Raw genomic sequence first — 19,298 nt, forward strand, 5'->3', positions numbered from 1 at the left:
GGGGTCAGGGGGCAGTGTCCTAGGACCTGATCACTAGGAAGGGAGGTGACCTGCACACCTGGGGTCAGCAGTGTCCTAGGACCTGATCACTAGGAAGGGGAGGTGACCTGCACACCTGGGTCAGCAGTGTCCTAGGACCTGATCACTAGGAAGGGGAGGTGACCTGCACACCTGGGGTCAGCAGTGTCCTAGGACCTGATCACTAGAAGGGGGGGTGACCTGCACACCTGGGGTCAGCAGTGTCCTAGGACCTGATCACTAGGAGGGGAGGTGACCTGCACACCTGGGGTCAGCAGTGTCCTAGGATCTGATCACTAGGAAGGGGAGGTGACCTGCACACCTGGGGTCAGCAGTGTCCTAGGACCTGATCACTAGGAAGGGGAGGTGACCTGCACACCTGGGGTCAGCAGTGTCCTAGGACCTGATCACTAGGAAGGGGAGGTGACCTGCACACCTGGGGTCAGCAGTGTCCTAGACCTGATCACTAGGAAGGGGGGTGAGTGTGCACACCTGGGGTCAGCAGTGTCCTAGGACCTGATCACTAGGAAGGGGAGGTGAGTGTGCACACCTGGGGTCAGCAGTGTCCTAGGACCTGATCACTAGGAAGGAGGTGACCTGCACACCTGAGGTCAGCAGTGTCTAGGATCTGATCACTAGGAAGGGGAGGTGACCTGCACACCTGGGGTCAGCAGTGTCCTACGACCTGATCACTAGGGAGGGGGGTGACCTGCACACCTGGGGTCAGCAGTGTCCTAGGACCTGATCACTAGGAAGGGGAGGTGACCTGCACACCTGGGGTCAGCAGTGTCCTAGGACCTGATCACTAGGAAGGGAGGTGAGTGTGCACACCTGGGGTCAGCAGTGTCCTAGGACCTGATCACTAGGAAGGGGAGGTGACCTGCACACCTGGGGTCAGCAGTGTCCTAGGACCTGATCACTAGGAAGGGAGGTGACCTGCACACCTGGGGTCAGCAGTGTCCTAGGATCTGATCACTAGGAAGGGAGGTGACCTGCACACCTGGGGTCAGCAGTGTCCTAGGACCTGATCACTAGGAAGGGAGGTGACCTGCACACCTGAGGTCAGCAGTGTCCTAGGATCTGATCACTAGGAAGGGGAGGTGACCTGCACACCTGGGGTCAGCAGTGTCCTACGACCTGATCACTAGGGAGGGGGGTGACCTGCACACCTGGGGTCAGCAGTGTCCTAGGACCTGATCACTAGGAAGGGGAGGTGACCTGCACACCTGGGGTCAGCAGTGTCCTAGGACCTGATCACTAGGAAGGGAGGTGAGTGTGCACACCTGGGGTCAGCAGTGTCCTAGGACCTGATCACTAGGAAGGGGAGGTGACCTGCACACCTGGGGTCAGCAGTGTCCTAGGACCTGATCACTAGGAAGGGGAGGTGACCTGCACACCTGGGGTCAGCAGTGTCCTAGGACCTGATCACTAGGAAGGGGAGGTGACCTGCACACCTGGGGTCAGCAGTGTCTAGGACCTGATCACTAGGAAGGGGGGTGAGTGTGCACACCTGGGGTCAGCAGTGTCCTAGGACCTGATCACTAGGAAGGGGAGGTGAGTGTGCACACCTGGGGTCAGCAGTGTCCTAGGACCTGATCACTAGGAAGGGAGGTGACCTGCACACCTGAGGTCAGCAGTGTCCTAGGATCTGATCACTAGGAAGGGGAGGTGACCTGCACACCTGGGGTCAGCAGTGTCCTAGGATCTGATCACTAGGGAGGGGGGTGACCTGCACACCTGGGGTCAGCAGTGTCCTAGGACCTGATCACTAGGAAGGGGAGGTGACCTGCACACCTGAGGTCAGCAGTGTCCTAGGATCTGATCACTAGGAAGGGGAGGTGACCTGCACACCTGGGGTCAGCAGTGTCCTAGGATCTGATCACTAGGAAGGGGAGGTGACCTGCACACCTGGGGTCAGCAGTGTCCCTAGGATCTGATCACTAGGAAGGGGAGGTGACCTGCACACCTGGGGTCAGCAGTGTCCTAGGATCTGATCACTAGGAAGGGGAGGTGACCTGCACACCTGGGGTCAGCAGTGTCCTAGGACCTGATCACTAGGAAGGGAGGTGACCTGCACACCTGGGGTCAGCAGTGTCCTAGGATCTGATCACTAGGAAGGGGAGGTGACCTGCACACCTGAGGTCAGCAGTGTCCTAGGATCTGATCACTAGGAAGGGGAGGTGACCTGCACACCTGGGGTCAGCAGTGTCCTAGGATCTGATCACTAGGAAGGGGAGGTGACCTGCACACCTGGGGTCAGCAGTGTCCTAGGACCTGATCACTAGGAAGGGAGGTGACCTGCACACCTGGGGTCAGCAGTGTCCTAGGACCTGATCACTAGGAAGGGGAGGTGACCTGCACACCTGGGGTCAGCAGTGTCCTAGGACCTGATCACTAGGAAGGGGAGGTGACCTGCACACCTGGGGTCGGCAGTGTCCTAGGACCTGATCACTAGGAAGGGGAGGTGACCTGCACACCTGGGGTCAGCAGTGTCCTAGGACCTGATCACTAGGAAGGGGAGGTGACCTGCACACCTGGGGTCAGCAGTGTCCTAGGACCTGATCACTAGGAAGGGAGGTGAGTGTGCACACCTGAGGGTCAGCAGTGTCCTAGGACCTGATCACTAGGAAGGGAGGTGAGTGTGCACACCTGGGGTCAGCAGTGTCCTAGGACCTGATCACTAGGAAGGGGAGGTGAGTGTGCACACCTGAGGTCAGCAGTGTCCTAGGACCTGATCACTAGGAAGGGGAGGTGACCTGCACACCTGGGGTCAGCAGTGTCCTAGGACCTGATCACTAGGAAGGGGAGGTGACCTGCACACCTGGGGTCGGCAGTGTCCTAGGACCTGATCACTAGGAAGGGAGGTGACCTGCACACCTGGGGTCAGCAGTGTCCTAGGACCTGATCACTAGGAAGGGGAGGTGACCTGCACACCTGGGGTCAGCAGTGTCCTAGGATCTGATCACTAGGAAGGGAGGTGAGTGTGCACACCTGAGGTCAGCAGTGTCCTAGGACCTGATCACTAGGAAGGGAGGTGAGTGTGCACACCTGGGGTCAGCAGTGTCCTAGGATCTGATCACTAGGAAGGGAGGTGAGTGTGCACACCTGAGGTCAGCAGTGTCCTAGGACCTGATCACTAGGAAGGGAGGTGACCTGCACACCTGGGGTCAGCAGTGTCCTAGGACCTGATCACTAGGAAGGGGAGGTGACCTGCACACCTGGGGTCAGCAGTGTCCTAGGACCTGATCACTAGGAAGGGAGGTGACCTGCACACCTGGGGTCAGCAGTGTCCTAGGATCTGATCACTAGGAAGGGAGGTGAGTGTGCACACCTGAGGTCAGCAGTGTCCTAGGATCTGATCACTAGGAAGGGAGGTGACCTGCACACCTGGGGTCAGCAGTGTCCTAGGACCTGATCACTAGGAAGGGGAGGTGACCTGCACACCTGGGGTCAGCAGTGTCCTAGGACCTGATCACTAGGAAGGGAGGTGACCTGCACACCTGGGGTCAGCAGTGTCCTAGGACCTGATCACTAGGGAGGGGGGTGACCTGCACACCTGGGGTCAGCAGTGTCCTAGGACCTGATCACTAGGAAGGGAGGTGACCTGCACACCTGGGGTCAGCAGTGTCCTAGGACCTGATCACTAGGAAGGGGAGGTGACCTGCACACCTGGGGTCAGCAGTGTCCTAGGACCTGATCACTAGGAAGGGAGGTGACCTGCACACCTGGGGTCAGCAGTGTCCTAGGACCTGATCACTAGGAAGGGGAGGTGACCTGCACACCTGGGGTCAGCAGTGTCCTAGGACCTGATCACTAGGAAGGGGGGTGAGTGTGCACACCTGGGATCAGCAGTGTCCTAGGACCTGATCACTAGGAAGGGGAGCTGACCTGCCCACCTGGGGTCAGCAGTGTCCTAGGACCTGATCACTAGGGAGGGAGGTGAGTGTGCACACCTGGGGTCAGCAGTGTCCTAGGACCTGATCACTAGGAAGGGAGGTGAGTGTGCACACCTGGGGTCAGCAGTGTCCTAGGACCTGATCACTAGGAAGGGGAAGTGACCTGCACACCTGGGGTCAGCAGTGTCCTAGGACCTGATCACTAGGAAGGGAGGTGACCTGCACACCTGGGGTCAGCAGTGTCCTAGGACCTGATCACTAGGAAGGGGAGGTGACCTGCACACCTGGGGTCAGCAGTGTCCTAGGACCTGATCACTAGGAAGGGGGGTGACCTGCACACCTGGGGTCAGCAGTGTCCTAGGACCTGATCACTAGGAAGGGAGGTGACCTGCACACCTGAGGTCAGCAGTGTCCTAGGACCTGATCACTAGGAAGGGGAGGTGACCTGCACACCTGGGGTCAGCAGTGTCCTAGGACCTGATCACTAGGAAGGGGGGTGACCTGCACACCTGGGGTCAGCAGTGTCCTAGGACCTGATCACTAGGAAGGGAGGTGACCTGCACACCTGGGGTCAGCAGTGTCCTAGGACCTGATCACTAGGAAGGGGAGGTGACCTGCACACCTGGGGTCAGCAGTGTCCTAGGACCTGATCACTAGGAAGGGAGGTGAGTGTGCACACCTGGGGTCAGCAGTGTCCTAGGACCTGATCACTAGGAAGGGGAGGTGACCTGCACACCTGAGGTCAGCAGTGTCCTAGGACCTGATCACTAGGAAGGGGAGGTGACCTGCACACCTGGGGTCAGCAGTGTCCTAGGACCTGATCACTAGGAAGGGGGGTGACCTGCACACCTGGGGTCAGCAGTGTCCTAGGACCTGATCACTAGGAAGGGAGGTGACCTGCACACCTGGGGTCAGCAGTGTCCTAGGACCTGATCACTAGGAAGGGGAGGTGACCTGCACACCTGGGGTCAGCAGTGTCCTAGGACCTGATCACTAGGAAGGGGAGGTGACCTGCACACCTGAGGTCATCAGTGTCCTAGGACCTGATCACTAGGAAGGGGAGGTGACCTGCACACCTGGGGTCAGCAGTGTCCTAGGACCTGATCACTAGGAAGGGGAGGTGACCTGCACACCTGGGGTCAGCAGTGTCCTAGGACCTGATCACTAGGAAGGGGAGGTGACCTGCACACCTGGGGTCAGCAGTGTCCTAGGACCTGATCACTAGGAAGGGGAGGTGACCTGCACACCTGGGGTCAGCAGTGTCCTAGGACCTGATCACTAGGAAGGGGAGGTGACCTGCACACCTGGGGTCAGCAGTGTCCTAGGACCTGATCACTAGGAAGGGGAGGTGACCTGCACACCTGGGGTCAGCAGTGTCCTAGGATCTGATCACTAGGAAGGGGAGGTGACCTGCACACCTGGGGTCAGCAGTGTCCTAGGACCTGATCACTAGGAAGGGGAGGTGACCTGCACACCTGGGGTCAGCAGTGTCCTAGGACCTGATCACTAGGAAGGGGAGGTGACCTGCACACCTGGGGTCAGCAGTGTCCTAGGACCTGATCACTAGGAAGGGAGGTGACCTGCACACCTGGGGTCAGCAGTGTCCTAGGATCTGATCACTAGGAAGGGAGGTGACCTGCACACCTGGGGTCAGCAGTGTCCTAGGACCTGATCACTAGGAAGGGAGGTGACCTGCACACCTGAGGTCAGCAGTGTCCTAGGACCTGATCACTAGGGAGGGAGGTGACCTGCACACCTGGGGTCAGCAGTGTCCTAGGACCTGATCACTAGGAAGGGGAGGTGAGTGTGCACACCTGGGGTCAGCAGTGTCCTAGGACCTGATCACTAGGAAGGGCAGGTGAGTGTGCACACCTGGGGTCAGCAGTGTCCTAGGACCTGATCACTAGGAAGGGGAGGTGACCTGCACACCTGGGGTCAGCAGTGTCCTAGGACCTGATCACTAGGAAGGGGAGGTGAGTGTGCACACCTGGGGTCAGCAGTGTCCTAGGATCTGATCACTAGGAAGGGGAGGTGACCTGCACACCTGGGGTCAGCAGTGTCCTAGGACCTGATCACTAGGAAGGGGAGGTGAGTGTGCACACCTGGGGTCAGCAGTGTCCTAGGACCTGATCACTAGGAAGGGGAGGTGACCTGCACACCTGGGGTCAGCAGTGTCCTAGGACCTGATCACTAGGAAGGGGAGGTGACCTGCACACCTGGGGTCAGCAGTGTCCTAGGACCTGATCACTAGGTAGGGAGGTGAGTGTGCACACCTGGGGTCAGCAGTGTCCTAGGACCTGATCACTAGGAAGGGGAGGTGACCTGCACACCTGGGGTCAGCAGTGTCCTAGGACCTGATCACTAGGAAGGGGAGGTGACCTGCACACCTGGGGTCAGCAGTGTCCTAGGACCTGATCACTAGGAAGGGGAGGTGACCTGCACACCTGGGGTCAGCAGTGTCCTAGGACCTGATCACTAGGAAGGGGGGTGACCTGCACACCTGGGGTCAGCAGTGTCCTAGGACCTGATCACTAGGGAGGGAGGTGAGTGTGCACACCTGGGGTCAGCAGTGTCCTAGGACCTGATCACTAGGAAGGGGAGGTGACCTGCACACCTGGGGTCAGCAGTGTCCTAGGACCTGATCACTAGGAAGGGGAGGTGACCTGCACACCTGGGTCAGCAGTGTCCTAGGACCTGATCACTAGGAAGGGGAGGTGACCTGCACACCTGGGGTCAGCAGTGTCCTAGGACCTGATCACTAGGGAGGGAGGTGAGTGTGCACACCTGGGGTCAGCAGTGTCCTAGGACCTGATCACTAGGAAGGGGAGGTGAGTGTGCACACCTGGGGTCAGCAGTGTCCTAGGACCTGATCACTAGGGAGGGAGGTGACCTGCACACCTGGGGTCAGCAGTGTCCTAGGACCTGATCACTAGGAAGGGAGGTGAGTGTGCACACCTGGGGTCAGCAGTGTCCTAGGACCTGATCACTAGGAAGGGGAGGTGACCTGCACACCTGGGGTCAGCAGTGTCCTAGGATCTGATCACTAGGAAGGGGAGGTGACCTGCACACCTGGGGTCAGCAGTGTCCTAGGACCTGATCACTAGGAAGGGGAGGTGACCTGCACACCTGGGGTCAGCAGTGTCCTAGGATCTGATCACTAGGAAGGGAGGTGAGTGTGCACACCTGGGGTCAGCAGTGTCCTAGGACCTGATCACTAGGAAGGGGAAGTGACCTGCACACCTGGGGTCAGCAGTGTCCTAGGACCTGATCACTAGGAAGGGGAAGTGACCTGCACACCTGGGGTCAGCAGTGTCCTAGGACCTGATCACTAGGAAGGGAGGTGAGTGTGCACACCTGGGGTCAGCAGTGTCCTAGGACCTGATCACTAGGAAGGGAGGTGACCTGCACACCTGGGGTCAGCAGTGTCCTAGGACCTGATCACTAGGAAGGGGAGGTGAGTGTGCACACCTGAGGTCAGCAGTGTCCTAGGACCTGATCACTAGGAAGGGATGTGACCTGCACACCTGGGGTCAGCAGTGTCCTAGGACCTGATCACTAGGAAGGGGAGGTGACCTGCACACCTGAGGTCAGCAGTGTCCTAGGACCTGATCACTAGGAAGGGAGGTGACCTGCACACCTGGGGTCAGCAGTGTCCTAGGACCTGATCACTAGGAAGGGGAGGTGACCTGCACACCTGGGGTCAGCAGTGTCCCTGGGCTCTGATCTCTGGGAGGGGGAGCAGCCCTGGTGACGGTCTGCGGCAGCCCCAGGGAGAGGCACTGTCCCCAGGCCCTTGTGGAGCTGGGACAGCAGCCTCAGGGAGCAAGGGCAGCGGGACGTGAAGCCACAGGGCAGGGCCTCAGAGACAGCGTCCGTCCCCTGCTGGACCGTCTCCTGGGTGAGGAGGCGACCCCGGGTGAGCAAGCGCCTGTGTGAAACTCTATCCTGGACAGACAGGGTCCGCCTGCGGAGCAGGACTCCACAGGGTGGGCAGGAGAGTAGGTGACCACTGGAGAGCAGGTGTCCTGGGCTGGGCAGCCACAGAGCTCGAGGAGGGCAGCTGGGAGGCACAGTGGGGGCAGCACGCAGGCCGGCGGCCTGGGAACCCCGACCTGAGGTTCCTGGGAGACCAACCAGGGACTGGGGCAGCCCGAGCAGTGACCAGGATGCAGGACGCGTGGCCAGTGAGCTGGGTCAGAGGTATGGCCACTAGGGACAGGGGTGAAGGGCTGGGGCACTGGGAGGGACCAGAGACCCTGACGCCTGAGCAGGCTGGGGACAGGGCTTTGAGGGAAAGGGGACAGGACGGTGAGGGCAGGGGAAGGCGGAGGGTGCCCCGCTCCACCCACACCCTGCAGCGTGGCCTCCTACACAGGGAGGGGACCCGGTGTCCCGACACCTCCTCAGTGACAGAGGCTGTGTCCTGGGTGTGGACAGCAGGCAAGGAGCACGCAGGCAGGGAGAGGCCAGGAGGGCAGGGCCAGGGTGGACGCCAGGCTCCCGAGCAGCGTGCGGTGTCACCTGGGTCTGCACAGTGCCCTGCCCCGAGTCCTGCAGCCAGGCTCACCGTGGTCATTGTGTCGGGCCAGGTCCTGCGCGTCGATGAGGAGATCGTGGTCTGTGTCCAGTTCCCAAAACTTGCAGTAGATGACGTAGAAGTGCTCGTAGGAGAAGTACTCCGTCAGCTGGTTGATGTCCGCCTCCTCCTCCAGCAGCGCCACGTTCTGCAAAGGACCAGGAAGTGGCTGAGCGGGGTCCTGAGGGGTGGGAGGAGCCTGCACGGGTCGGAGGGACCTCCTGAAGATGGAGTACTAGGTGGGAGGGGCCACCTGAAGATGGAGTACTAGGTGGGAGGGGCCTCCTGAAAATGGAGCAGTGAATGGGAGGGGCCTCCCGAAGATGAGAGTGGGTGGGAGGGGCCTCCTGAAGATGAGAGTGGGTGGGAGGGGCCTCCTGAAGATGCAGCAGTGAGTGGGAGGAGCCTGCTGAAGATGGAGGAGTGAGTGGGAGGGGCCTCCTGATGATGTTGGGTGAGTGGGAGGGGCCTCTGAAGAAGGAGCAGCGGGTGGGAGGGGCCTCCTGAAGAAGGAGCAGCGGGTGGGAGGGGCCTCCCGAAGAAGGAGCAGCGGGTGGGAGGGGCCTCCTGAAGAAGGAGCAGCGGGTGTGAGGGGCCTCCTGAAGAAGGAGCAGCGGGTGGGTGGGGCCTCCTGAAGGAGGAGCAGCGGGTGGGTGGGGCCTCCTGAAGGAGGAGCAGCGGGTGGGTGGGGCCTCCTGAAGATGGAGAAATGGCTTGGTAGAGCTCCTGAAAAAGGGCCCGGAGCCTCTTGTGTCTAGGGGACGGGCTCTGCTCTGAGGAAGAGGCGGCTTCAGAGAGAGGGCAGCTTCCTCAGGAGTGAGTGTAGAAAGTCTGGAGGGAGGCCAAGGCGCAGGGCAGGCACACAGGTCAGGCCATGCCGAGGACGGGCTGGCCATGCTGGAGACTCTGTGCCGGGCCCGCGCCCGGGTCCTCCAGCAGATGGAAGGAGCCCACCTCCCCTGGCGCACCTGCAGGAAGGTGCTCCTCCGGAGCTCCGTGCAGGTGATCCTCCCAGTCCAGGACCTGTTGACGGTGTAGAATATCCTCTGGATGACCTGCAGGAGGAGGACCCTCAGCACAGCACGGGCAGGTCAGGAGCGGCCTGCGCAGGGCTCCAGTCACCAGCAGAGGGCGCCCGCCCCCCAAGTCAGGCGGGGCCTTTCAAAACCACACAGGCCCCCTGCATAAGGGCTGAGCTTGCTGTGCTCGGCTGCCCTGCCGGCATGGGGACACGGCAGGGCCAGGCCTGTGCTGGACAGGGATGGAGTCCTGCCCAGGCTGCAGGGAGGGATGAGGAGGGCTCCCCAGGCCCAGGGCTGCCTCTGAGCTGCTCACGGTCAGGAGAGGTGAGCTGGGGGCCGGGACAGGGATGACAGAGGCTGGGGACCGTGCCGGTGAGCCTGGGTTGAGGACCTGCGCGGAGACTTCCACGAACAGCCCGGCACCGTGAGGAGGCACACGCGGTGGCAGTGACCTCCCTCCCACGTGGCACAGCCAGCCTGACCTGCAGACAGGGCTAGCTGTGCCCCAGGGCAGCGGTGTCCCGCAGCTGATGGCAGGTGCGCCCCCCTGCTCACCCCCACCTGGCGCTGGGACGCCTCTTGCCCCAGACCTCACGCCCCGAGCCGCAGACCGCTCTGGAAATCCGGCACCTCTGCTCACGGGCAGTGCAGACCCACAGCCCCACGAGTGGGCAGCAGGGTCAGCTGAGGCCACCAGATGCAAGGAGGGCAGCGCTCCAAGGAGTCTACTCTGCCCCACCCACGACCCCCGAGGGCAGACATGTCCCTGCCACCCATGGCCCCGGGACAGGCGCCCTCACCACGTCCCTGAGTCCCGCAGGACACAAGAGCACTGTCACAACCCAGAAGCCCAAGGCCAGCAGACGCTGCATTCAGGTGCTCCAGTGTCGTGAGGCCACGTGCTGTCCCTCAGGGGTGGCAGCGCTGGTGCCTGGCCCACCAGCTCGTGATTGGTCTGTCTGACTCGACGCCGGTGGCGGTGGCGGTGGCAGCAGGGGCGGGCCGAAAGCCTGCAGGAGCCTGGTCACCCCGCAGCTGTGCTGTCCCAACACTGGCGCTGGGACTCACCGTGGTGATGTAGCGGGAGTGGAACTCGGACGCCTCCTTCAGGAAGGACAGGCCAGGGTGCGTGTTCACCACGTCCTGCACGCAGAGGGACAGAATGAAGGCCGAGCCACCCAAGCCAGTGCGGTGCGGGTCGCCCTGCCAGACTCGGCCGAGCCACGCCAGGGCCGTGGGAGAGGCTGCAGGTCCACCCAAGCACCCTTGCACCGCCTCTCAGACCCCGAGGGCTGCGGGGCAGCACGCCCACCTGTGGACCCCATCGCTCAGCCACTCCCCACGAGGCCCCTCAGTGCCCGCCCTCCACGGGTGAGAAGAGCCAGGCAGCCACGCCCAGGGAGCCAGCCTAGCAAGGAGAAGGGCCCGCAGCGGCGAGGAGCCCCAGGGGACCAGCTGACCCTGCCCCTGCCCCCAGGCCCAGGCCCCCCAGGTCCAAGTGCGCAGTCCCCACCCACATGGAAGGATCTGCAGCTGGGGTTCCTGGGGCAGCAGGGGGCGGGGCCCAGGCCTGTGTGGGAGGAGCCCAGGTGAGCAGCCCCGCCCCCTGCCCTCCCAGGACAACAGCCCAGGGGACCACATGCGCATACTGCGGCAGGGGGTTCCTGGGGCAGCAGGGGGCGGGCCCAGGCCCTGTGTGGGAGGAGCCCAGGTGAGCAGCCCCGCCCCCTGCCCTCCCAGGACAACAGCCCAGGGGACCCACATGCGCACACTGCGGCTGGGGGTTCCTGGGCAGCAGGGGGCGGGGCCCAGGCCTGTGTGGGAGGAGCCCAGGTGAGCAGCCCCGCCCCTGCCCTCCCAGGACAACAGCCCACGGGACCCACATGCGCAGCCCACACTGCGGCTGGGGGTTCTGGGGCAGCAGAGGGCGGGGCCCAGGCCTGTGTGGGAGGAGCCCAGGTGAGCAGCCCCGCCCCCTGCCCTCCCAGGACAACAGCCCACGGGACCCACATGCGCAGTCCACACTGCGGCTGGGGGTTCTGGGGCAGCAGGGGGCGGGGCCCAGGCCTGTGTGGGAGGAGCCCAGGTGAGCAGCCCCGCCCCTGCCCTCCCAGGACAACAGCCCAGGGGACCCACATGCGCACACTGCGGCTGGGGGTTCCTGGGGCAGCAGGGGGCGGGGCCCAGGCCTGTGTGGGAGGAGCCCAGGTGAACAGCCCCGCCCCCTGCCCTCCCAGGAAACAGCCCACGGGACCCACATGCGCAGTCCACACTGCGCACTGCAGCGGGGGTCCTGGGGCGGCACAGGGTGCGGGCCAGGCTGCGTGCATCTGGACACAGTGTCCCTCCAGGTGAGATGCTCACCTGCAGAAGGGACGAAGTCTTCCTGCACCAGGTAGTGCAGCCGGGGTTCATGAGCAGGTGCACGAATTGGCGGCTTCGTCGTGGCAGTTTTGGAGGATCCTGGGGACAGAGGAGGTCTGAGCCACCTCCTGCCCTGACGCGGGGGGTGGGTGGACAGAGTACAGATGAGCGAGGAGGCTGGGGTGACAGGAGGCCGGGCCACGGATGCGCACCTGTGAATAACCCAGCTCCAGGGGATGGCTACTGGGGACGAGGACCCAGGGACCCTGCCCGCTCTGTGCCCTCCCTGGCCGGACTCCACTTTCTCCACATGGCCACGAACTTGTGGACGGACACTGAGCCTGTGCGCTCCCCGCCGGGCTCCATAGAAGAGAGGCCCCTTCCAGTACAGTGGGCAGCCGCAGGCATGAGGGACAGAGGGAGCGGTCAGCCGGGCCTGGACACATGGCACACACTTGAGCAGAGAGGGAGGGCGCTGCTGCAGACCACGCAGCCCTCGGCCCCCAGGGAGCAGGGAGAGCTGCCCTTGTCCTGCCGCAGGGCGACCACCAGCCCTGGGGTGGGAGGGGTGGCGCTGGCTCCGGTGCTCGGCGCACAGTACCCCACAGCACACAGCACTTGGTGTCCCTGGAAGGAGCCTGGCTGTGCCCAGCCCCAGAGGCCCAGCAGCGCACGCAGAAGAGCCCCACCTTCGCTGACTGCCCAAGCCAACAAGACAGCACCCACACGCTTCAAACCCGGGGCTGCAGCAGGGCCAGCCACAGCAGGGCCCAGCACACTGGGAGCCACCTCAGGCCCAGGTCCCCGCCTCGCAGCCACAGCGCGTCCACGGAGGTCTCCACACACCAACCCAGCACCGGGGCCTGGACCAGGGGGGCCCTGCACTCTCCCAGGACAAGCAGAACCGCGGTGGGCCGGCTGGGCTCCGGCAGGGCGCTTGGCCAGCGTGGCGGGGCCCTGGGTCCCACTCTCAGCTCCCCGTGAAGTAAGTGAGCGAAACTAGGTCTTGGTCCCTGCGACTAGAACGGCAGAGAACACACCAGGCCCAGGGGCCGCGCCAGCCATGGGCCACGGGGCCGCACAGGTGGTCGCCCGTCCAGCAGGCTGGCCTTCGGGGAAGCAGGGCTGGCAGATGACCCTCTTGCCAAAGCCGCCTGGGCACAGGCCCGCCCCCAGCGGTAGAAAGGCCCCAGGGCTCCACAGGCCCGCGGCCCGGACAGCCCCACCAGGCACTGAGGAAGGGCCACGCCAGGCTCCCCCGGTTCCGAGCAGCGAGACCCGAGGTCCCCGCCGGGCAGGGACCCAGCCTGTGAGAGCGCAGCCACCGCGCCAGGACAGAGCGCAAACACCTGGGAAAACAGGCTTCCGCACAGAACGCGGAGCAGGAGCCCACAAGGGGGACACCTCATCTGGAAAAGGAGCTGAGTCCAGGGGTGTCCCCCGAGTTCCCGTGCTGACCCCCACCAGGGGCTGCGGTGGGGGGCCCTGGGAGGGCGGGGCTCCCAGGAGCAGCCCGTGAAGGGGACCAGGGTCCTCACCAGAGAGACCCAGAGCCCCTGCCCGTCCACCATGGAGCACCCAGGAGAAGGCGCCTCTGGGGCAGGAGCAGCCCCAGTGACCCGGCCGGCCCCGCCTGGACCTCGGGCAGCAGCCCAGAGCTGACCTGTCCCTGCCTGCTGCTCTGAGCAGCCGCGGTCACTGGTGACAGAGTGGCACGGACAGTCGTGACCACAGAACCACAGGTCACCAGACACAGTGCAGGCTGAACACTCGTCCCCGTGTCTGAAAGGACCAAGTCACCGTGGACGCAGGCTGGGCAAAGAGGTGACGCAGGATGGGGAAGGAGGGGACGTCACCATCTGCGTCAACACAGCGAGGAGCACAAGCTCCAGGACAGCGACGATGTGCCGGAAGTAGTGACCATCTCCAGCCCAGCTGCTGGACCCAGGAGGCCACCCAGACAGACGGCCAGTGCCCCAGCACAGGGCTCAGCACAGGGAAGGGCGCTTAGTCGAAGGCTGCTGCTCTGCAGTGCTGAGCACAGTCCTCCAGGGCCCTGTGATCAGAGACGGACCGCAGGCCACCAGAGGGCCCAGGACACGGCCTCCCTGCGCTGCCCGCACACAGGTCCACACCAGGCTGTGGCGGATGACCTGCCCGTGCGAGCAGCGCGCGAGACCATGGCCACACAGAACCTGCAGCCTCAAGACGGCCCAGGAGCAGAGCAGACACGCGGGTCCCCAACAACAGGCCCGGCGGGGCCCAGCCGGCCTCCGGCCCCCTGAAACCTGCCCAGGAGACCTCCAGCAACGAGGCCCGGAGGGTTCCTGCCCAGGAGTGCGCACGAGACGGCTCTGAAGGGCCTGCACCTCGCAGAACCTGCGCCATCCTGCAGCACCAGGCAGAGCAGATATCAGCGGAGAGGGCCTCAGTGCCACACCAGGCCACCAGCACCAAGTGTCCAGGTGCACCAGGACAGCAGGACTGCACCAAGCCAACCTGCAGGAGCAGTACTCAGCACACAGCACCACATGGTCACAGGGGAGAGGAGCAGCACTCAGCACACAGCACCACATGGTCACAGGGAGAGGAGCAGCCTCAGCTGTGCACCAGGACAGCAGGACTGCACCAAGCCAACCTGCAGGAGCAGTACTCAGCACACAGCACCACGTGCTCACAGGGGAGAGAGCAGCACTCAGCACACAGCACCACATGGTCACAGGGGAGAGGAGCAGCCTCAGCTGTGCACCAGGACAGCAGGACTGCACCAAGCCAACCTGCAGGAGCAGTACTCAGCACACAGCACCACGTGCTCACAGGGGAGAGGAGGAGCCTCAGCTGTGCACCAGGACACCAGGACTGCACCAAGCCAACCTGCAGAAGCAGCACTCAGCACACAGCACCACGTGCTCACACGGAGAGGAGCAGCACTCAGCACACAGCACCACATGGTCACAGGGGAAGGGAGCAGCCTCAGCTGTGCACCAGAACACCAGGACTGCACCAAGCCAACCTGCAGGAGCAGTACTCAGCACACAGCACCACGTGCTCACACGGGAGAGGAGGAGCCTCAGCTGTGCACCAGGACACCAGGACTGCATCAAGCCAACCTGCAGGAGCAGCATCAGCACACAGCACCACATGGTCACAGGGGAGAGGAGTAGCCTCAGCTGTGCACCAGAACACCAGGACTGCACCAAGCCAACCTGCAGGAGCAGTACTCAGCACACAGCACCACGTGCTCACACGGGAGAGGAGGAGCCTCAGCTGTGCACCAGGACATTAGGACTGCACCAAGCCAACCTGCAGGAGCAGTACTCAGCACACAGCACCACGTGCTCACAGGGGAGAGGAGGAGCCTCAGCTGTGCACCAGGACTGCACCAAGCCAACCTGCAGGAGCAGTACTCAGCACACAGCACCACATGGTCACAGGGGAGAGGAGGAGCCTCAGCTGTGCACCAGGACATTAGGACTGCACCAAGCCAACCTGCAGGAGCAGTACTCAGCACACAGCACCACGTGCTCACAGGGGAGAGGAGGAGCAGTACTCAGCACACAGCACCAGGTCACCAGGACTGCACCAAGCCAACCTGCAGGAACAGTACTCAGCACACAGCACCACGTGCTCACAGGGGAGAGGAGGAGCAGTACTCAGCACACAGCACCAGGTCACCAGGACTGCACCAAGTCAATCTGCAGGAGCAGTACTCAGCACACAGCACCAGGACACCAGGACTGCACCAAGCCAACCTGCAGGAGCAGTACTCAGCACACAGCACCACGTACTCACAGGGGAGAGGAGGAGCCTCAGCTGTGCACCAAAACTGCACCAAGCCAACCTGCAGGAGCAGTACTCAGCACACAGCACCACATGGTCACAGGGGAGAGGAGGAGCCTCAGCTGTGCACCAGGACACCAGGACTGCACCAAGCCAACCTGCAGGAGCAGTACTCAGCACAAAGCACCAGGACACCAGGAATGCACCAAGCCAACCTGCAGGAGCAGTACTCAGCACACAGCACCAGGTCACCAGGACTGCAGACAAGCTACACACACACACACACACTGCTCCAGGGACCTGCCTGTGGTAGGCACAGGGACGTGCAGGTGTCCTGCTGAGAGGACAGACCTGGGGCACAGCGTCTCACTCCTGTAGCGCCTGCCGCAGGCCCACACACCCAGATGTTACGCGCACACGCGCAGCAGCACAGCGGCAGGTGTGCTGTCCTGAGGGGAGGGTTCGCTTACTTCCCCGTAGGGTGATGGCGGGCTACTGCTCAGGCCCCAGCTCCGCTCCAATACCCAACGTGCACATGCAGGCGCCTGTCAGCCTCCGTCGGTCAGCTCCGTCCGTCAGCCTCCGTCGGTAACCTCCGTCCGTCACCTCCGTGGGTCTCCTCCGTCAGTCACCTCCGTCCACTGAGGTGCCAAAAGCAGGCGGTAACACGTCCGCACAGGAGGCCACCAGGTACAAGGGCCCGCCGTCCTGACCGTGTGTGGCCGGCAGGAGGCTGGAGACGGGCGTCCAGCTCCAGACAGCGGTGAGCCGGAGTCCAAGACAAGCAGCAGCCACGTGCAACAGGGCCCCGGGGCCAGGCCACACAAGGTCACCACCTAGGAGGGCACCCAGGAAGTCCCGCGCCCGCCCACGTGACATCAGACGGTCTGGCACCGCAGGCGCCTAGTGAACAGCTGGCCCGCCTCCCACGTGCCCTCCAGGACCGCAGGACCTCAGGACCTCAGGCGCCCGGCTGATGCCGTCTCCCACCACAGGCCACGTGGGCTCAGCGCTGCCTGCTGTCCACCTTGACACCTGGCCTCCTGCCCATCTCCTGTGCCTGGTGGGCTGAGGGGTCTCTGCTGTCCACCTTGACACCTGGCCTCCTGTCCATCTCCTGTGCCTGGTGGGCTGAGGGGTCTCTGCTGTCCACCTTGACACCTGGCCTCCTGTCCATCTCCTGTGCCTGCTGGCCTCAGCGGTGCCTGCTGTCCACCTTGACACCTGGCCTCCTGTCCAGGCGCCCAGTGGCTCTTGGTCCTCTCACTGTGGGGCGCTCCACTCACCTTGGCCACCCTGCCCATGTCCTCCAGGGTGGCCCTCTCATGAGGGAACTGGGCGAAGGTGCGCTCGATGCTGGTGATGACGGCGTCCACGTCCACCGTGTCCTTGGGGCGCCCTCTGGGGAAGTAGAAGGCTGGGATGCTGTGGCTGGCGGCCGGGGGCAGCGGCTCCGCCTTCCGGGCCTGGACCTGAGGGGTGAAGTGGCCACAGCTCATCAGACCCTGGGACTGTCCACCCTGTTTCCCAGCTATGGGTCATGACAGAGGGACTGCATGGACAGGAGTGACCACATCCTCCTGGATGACCCCTGAGGTGGACTGACGGGGTCCTGCGTGAGGTGCCCCCTGGGTGACAGGGTCCTGCGTGAGGTGCCCCCTGGGTGACGGGGTCCTGCGTGAGGTGCCCCCTGGGTGACGGGGTCCTGCGTGAGGTGCCCCCTGGGTGACAGGGTCCTGCGTGAGGTGCCCCCTGGGTGACAGGGTCCTGCGTGAGGTGGCCCCTGGGTGACGGGGTCCTGCGTGAGGTGCCCCCTGGGTGACGGGGTCCTGCGTGAGGTGCCCCCACAGGAGACAGGGTCCTGCGTGAGGTGCCCCCTGGGTGACGGGGTCCTGCGTGAGGTGGCCCCTGGGTGACGGGGTCCTGCGTGAGGTGCCCCACGGGTGACGGGGTCCTGCGTGAGGTGCCCCCTGGGTGACGGGGTCCTGCGTGAGGTGGCCCCTGGGTGACGGGGTCCTGCGTGAGGTGGCCCCTGGGTGACGGGGTCCTGCGTGAGGTGCCCCCTGAGGTGGACTGACGGGGTCCTGCGTGAGGTGGCCCCACAGGTGACGGGGTCCTGCGTGAGGTGCCCCCACAGGAGACAGGGTCCTGCGTGAGGTGCCCCCTGGGTGACGGGGTCCTGCGTGAGGTGGCCCCTGGGTGACGGGGTCCTGCGTGAGGTGGCCCCTGGGTGACGGGGTCCTGCGTGAGGTGCCCCCTGGGTGACGGGGTCCTGCGTGAGGTGCCCCCACGGGTGACGGGGTCCTGCGTGAGGTGCCCCCACGGGTGACGGGGTCCTGCGTGAGGTGGCCCCTGGGTGACGGGGTCCTGCGTGAGGTGCCCCCACGGGTGACGGGGTCCTGCGTGAGGTGCCCCCTGGGTGACGGGGTCCTGCGTGAGGTGCCCCCTGGGTGACGGGGTCCTGCGTGAGGTGCCCCCTGGGTGACGGGGTCCTGCGTGAGGTGCCCCCTGGGTGACGGGGTCCTGCGTGAGGTGCCCCCACAGGTGACGGGGTCCTGCGTGAGGTGCCCCCTGGGTGAGGGGGTCCTGCGTGAGGTGCCCCCTGGGTGACGGGGTCCTGCGTGAGGTGCCCCCTGGGTGAGGGGGTCCTGCGTGAGGTGGCCCCTGGGTGACGGGGTCCTGCGTGAGGTGGCCCCTGGGTGACGGGGTCCTGCGTGAGGTGCCCCCTGGGTGACGGGGTCCTGCGTGAGGTGCCCCCTGGGTGACGGGGTCCTGCGTGAGGTGGCCCCTGGGTGACGGGGTCCTGCGTGAGGTGGCCCCTGGGTGACGGGGTCCTGCGTGAGGTGCCCCCTGGGTGAGGGGGTCCTGCGTGAGGTGCCCCCTGGGTGACGGGGTCCTGCGTGAGGTGCCCCCTGGGTGACGGGGTCCTGCGTGAGGTGCCCCCTGGGTGACGGGGTCCTGCGTGAGGTGCCCCCTGGGTGACGGGACCCTGCGTGAAGTGGCACCACAGGGTGAAAGTCCTGGGGTGAATCGTGGCACCTAGCAGGTGGTCCCTTTGCGGCCACTCCAAGGACAGCGTGCTTGGCAGATGGCCACGCGAACGGGCATCGACCCCTGGACGGCCTGGCCCCAGGGCACCCAGGAGTGGGCCAGCCTCAGACCTCGACACACACAGCTACCAAGTCCTGACCCACAAACGCCCGTGTCCACTGAGGGCCAGCAGAGTGATGGCCACAGACGGAGCAGGCGAACCTGGGCCAGGGGACAGCGAGGGCCACAGGAGGACCAAGAACCAGCTAGGGAGGAGACAGGAGCTGCCCGTGGAAGGACGGCAGCGCCAGGACCCACCTGGGGAGAGAGGCCACCAGGAAGGCAGGCCCCACCGTCCAGCCACCCCCAGGGAGCCCTGGCGCTCTCGAGGTGCACACGTGGGGGGGGCTGTGGCCCGGGCGGGGTGCATGCTGACCATGCTGGATACCTGGGCCGACCCCCAGACACCCTGAGAAATGCTCGGACAACGTCACAGAACCCAAGCCCACCAGAGTCCTCAGAGTGACCCCTGGCCCCGCGAAGCCCACCCTGGCCACCCCAGATCTGGTGCGCACAGCTCCCCGACCTCACTGACCACAGAAAACCTCACAG

General features: G+C 64.1%; 1 protein-coding gene across 1 annotated transcript in view; it reads right to left on the minus strand.

The window, feature by feature from the left end:
* LOC143639781 (serine/threonine-protein phosphatase 2A regulatory subunit B'' subunit beta-like) overlaps positions 1 to 19,298 on the minus strand; it is a 39,652-nt gene that overhangs the window by 12,820 nt on the left and 7,534 nt on the right. Inside the window, 9 exon segments of the mRNA XM_077107846.1 lie at positions 8,482 to 8,638; positions 9,459 to 9,545; positions 10,581 to 10,665; positions 11,885 to 11,912; positions 11,915 to 11,944; positions 11,947 to 11,975; positions 12,178 to 12,233; positions 12,235 to 12,282; positions 16,943 to 17,128. Of these exon segments, the coding sequence (XP_076963961.1) occupies positions 8,482 to 8,638; positions 9,459 to 9,545; positions 10,581 to 10,665; positions 11,885 to 11,912; positions 11,915 to 11,944; positions 11,947 to 11,975; positions 12,178 to 12,233; positions 12,235 to 12,282; positions 16,943 to 17,128 (706 nt within the window).

Source organism: Callospermophilus lateralis, chromosome Y (assembly GCF_048772815.1).
Source record: "Callospermophilus lateralis isolate mCalLat2 chromosome Y, mCalLat2.hap1, whole genome shotgun sequence".
NCBI lineage: Eukaryota > Metazoa > Chordata > Mammalia > Rodentia > Sciuridae > Callospermophilus > Callospermophilus lateralis.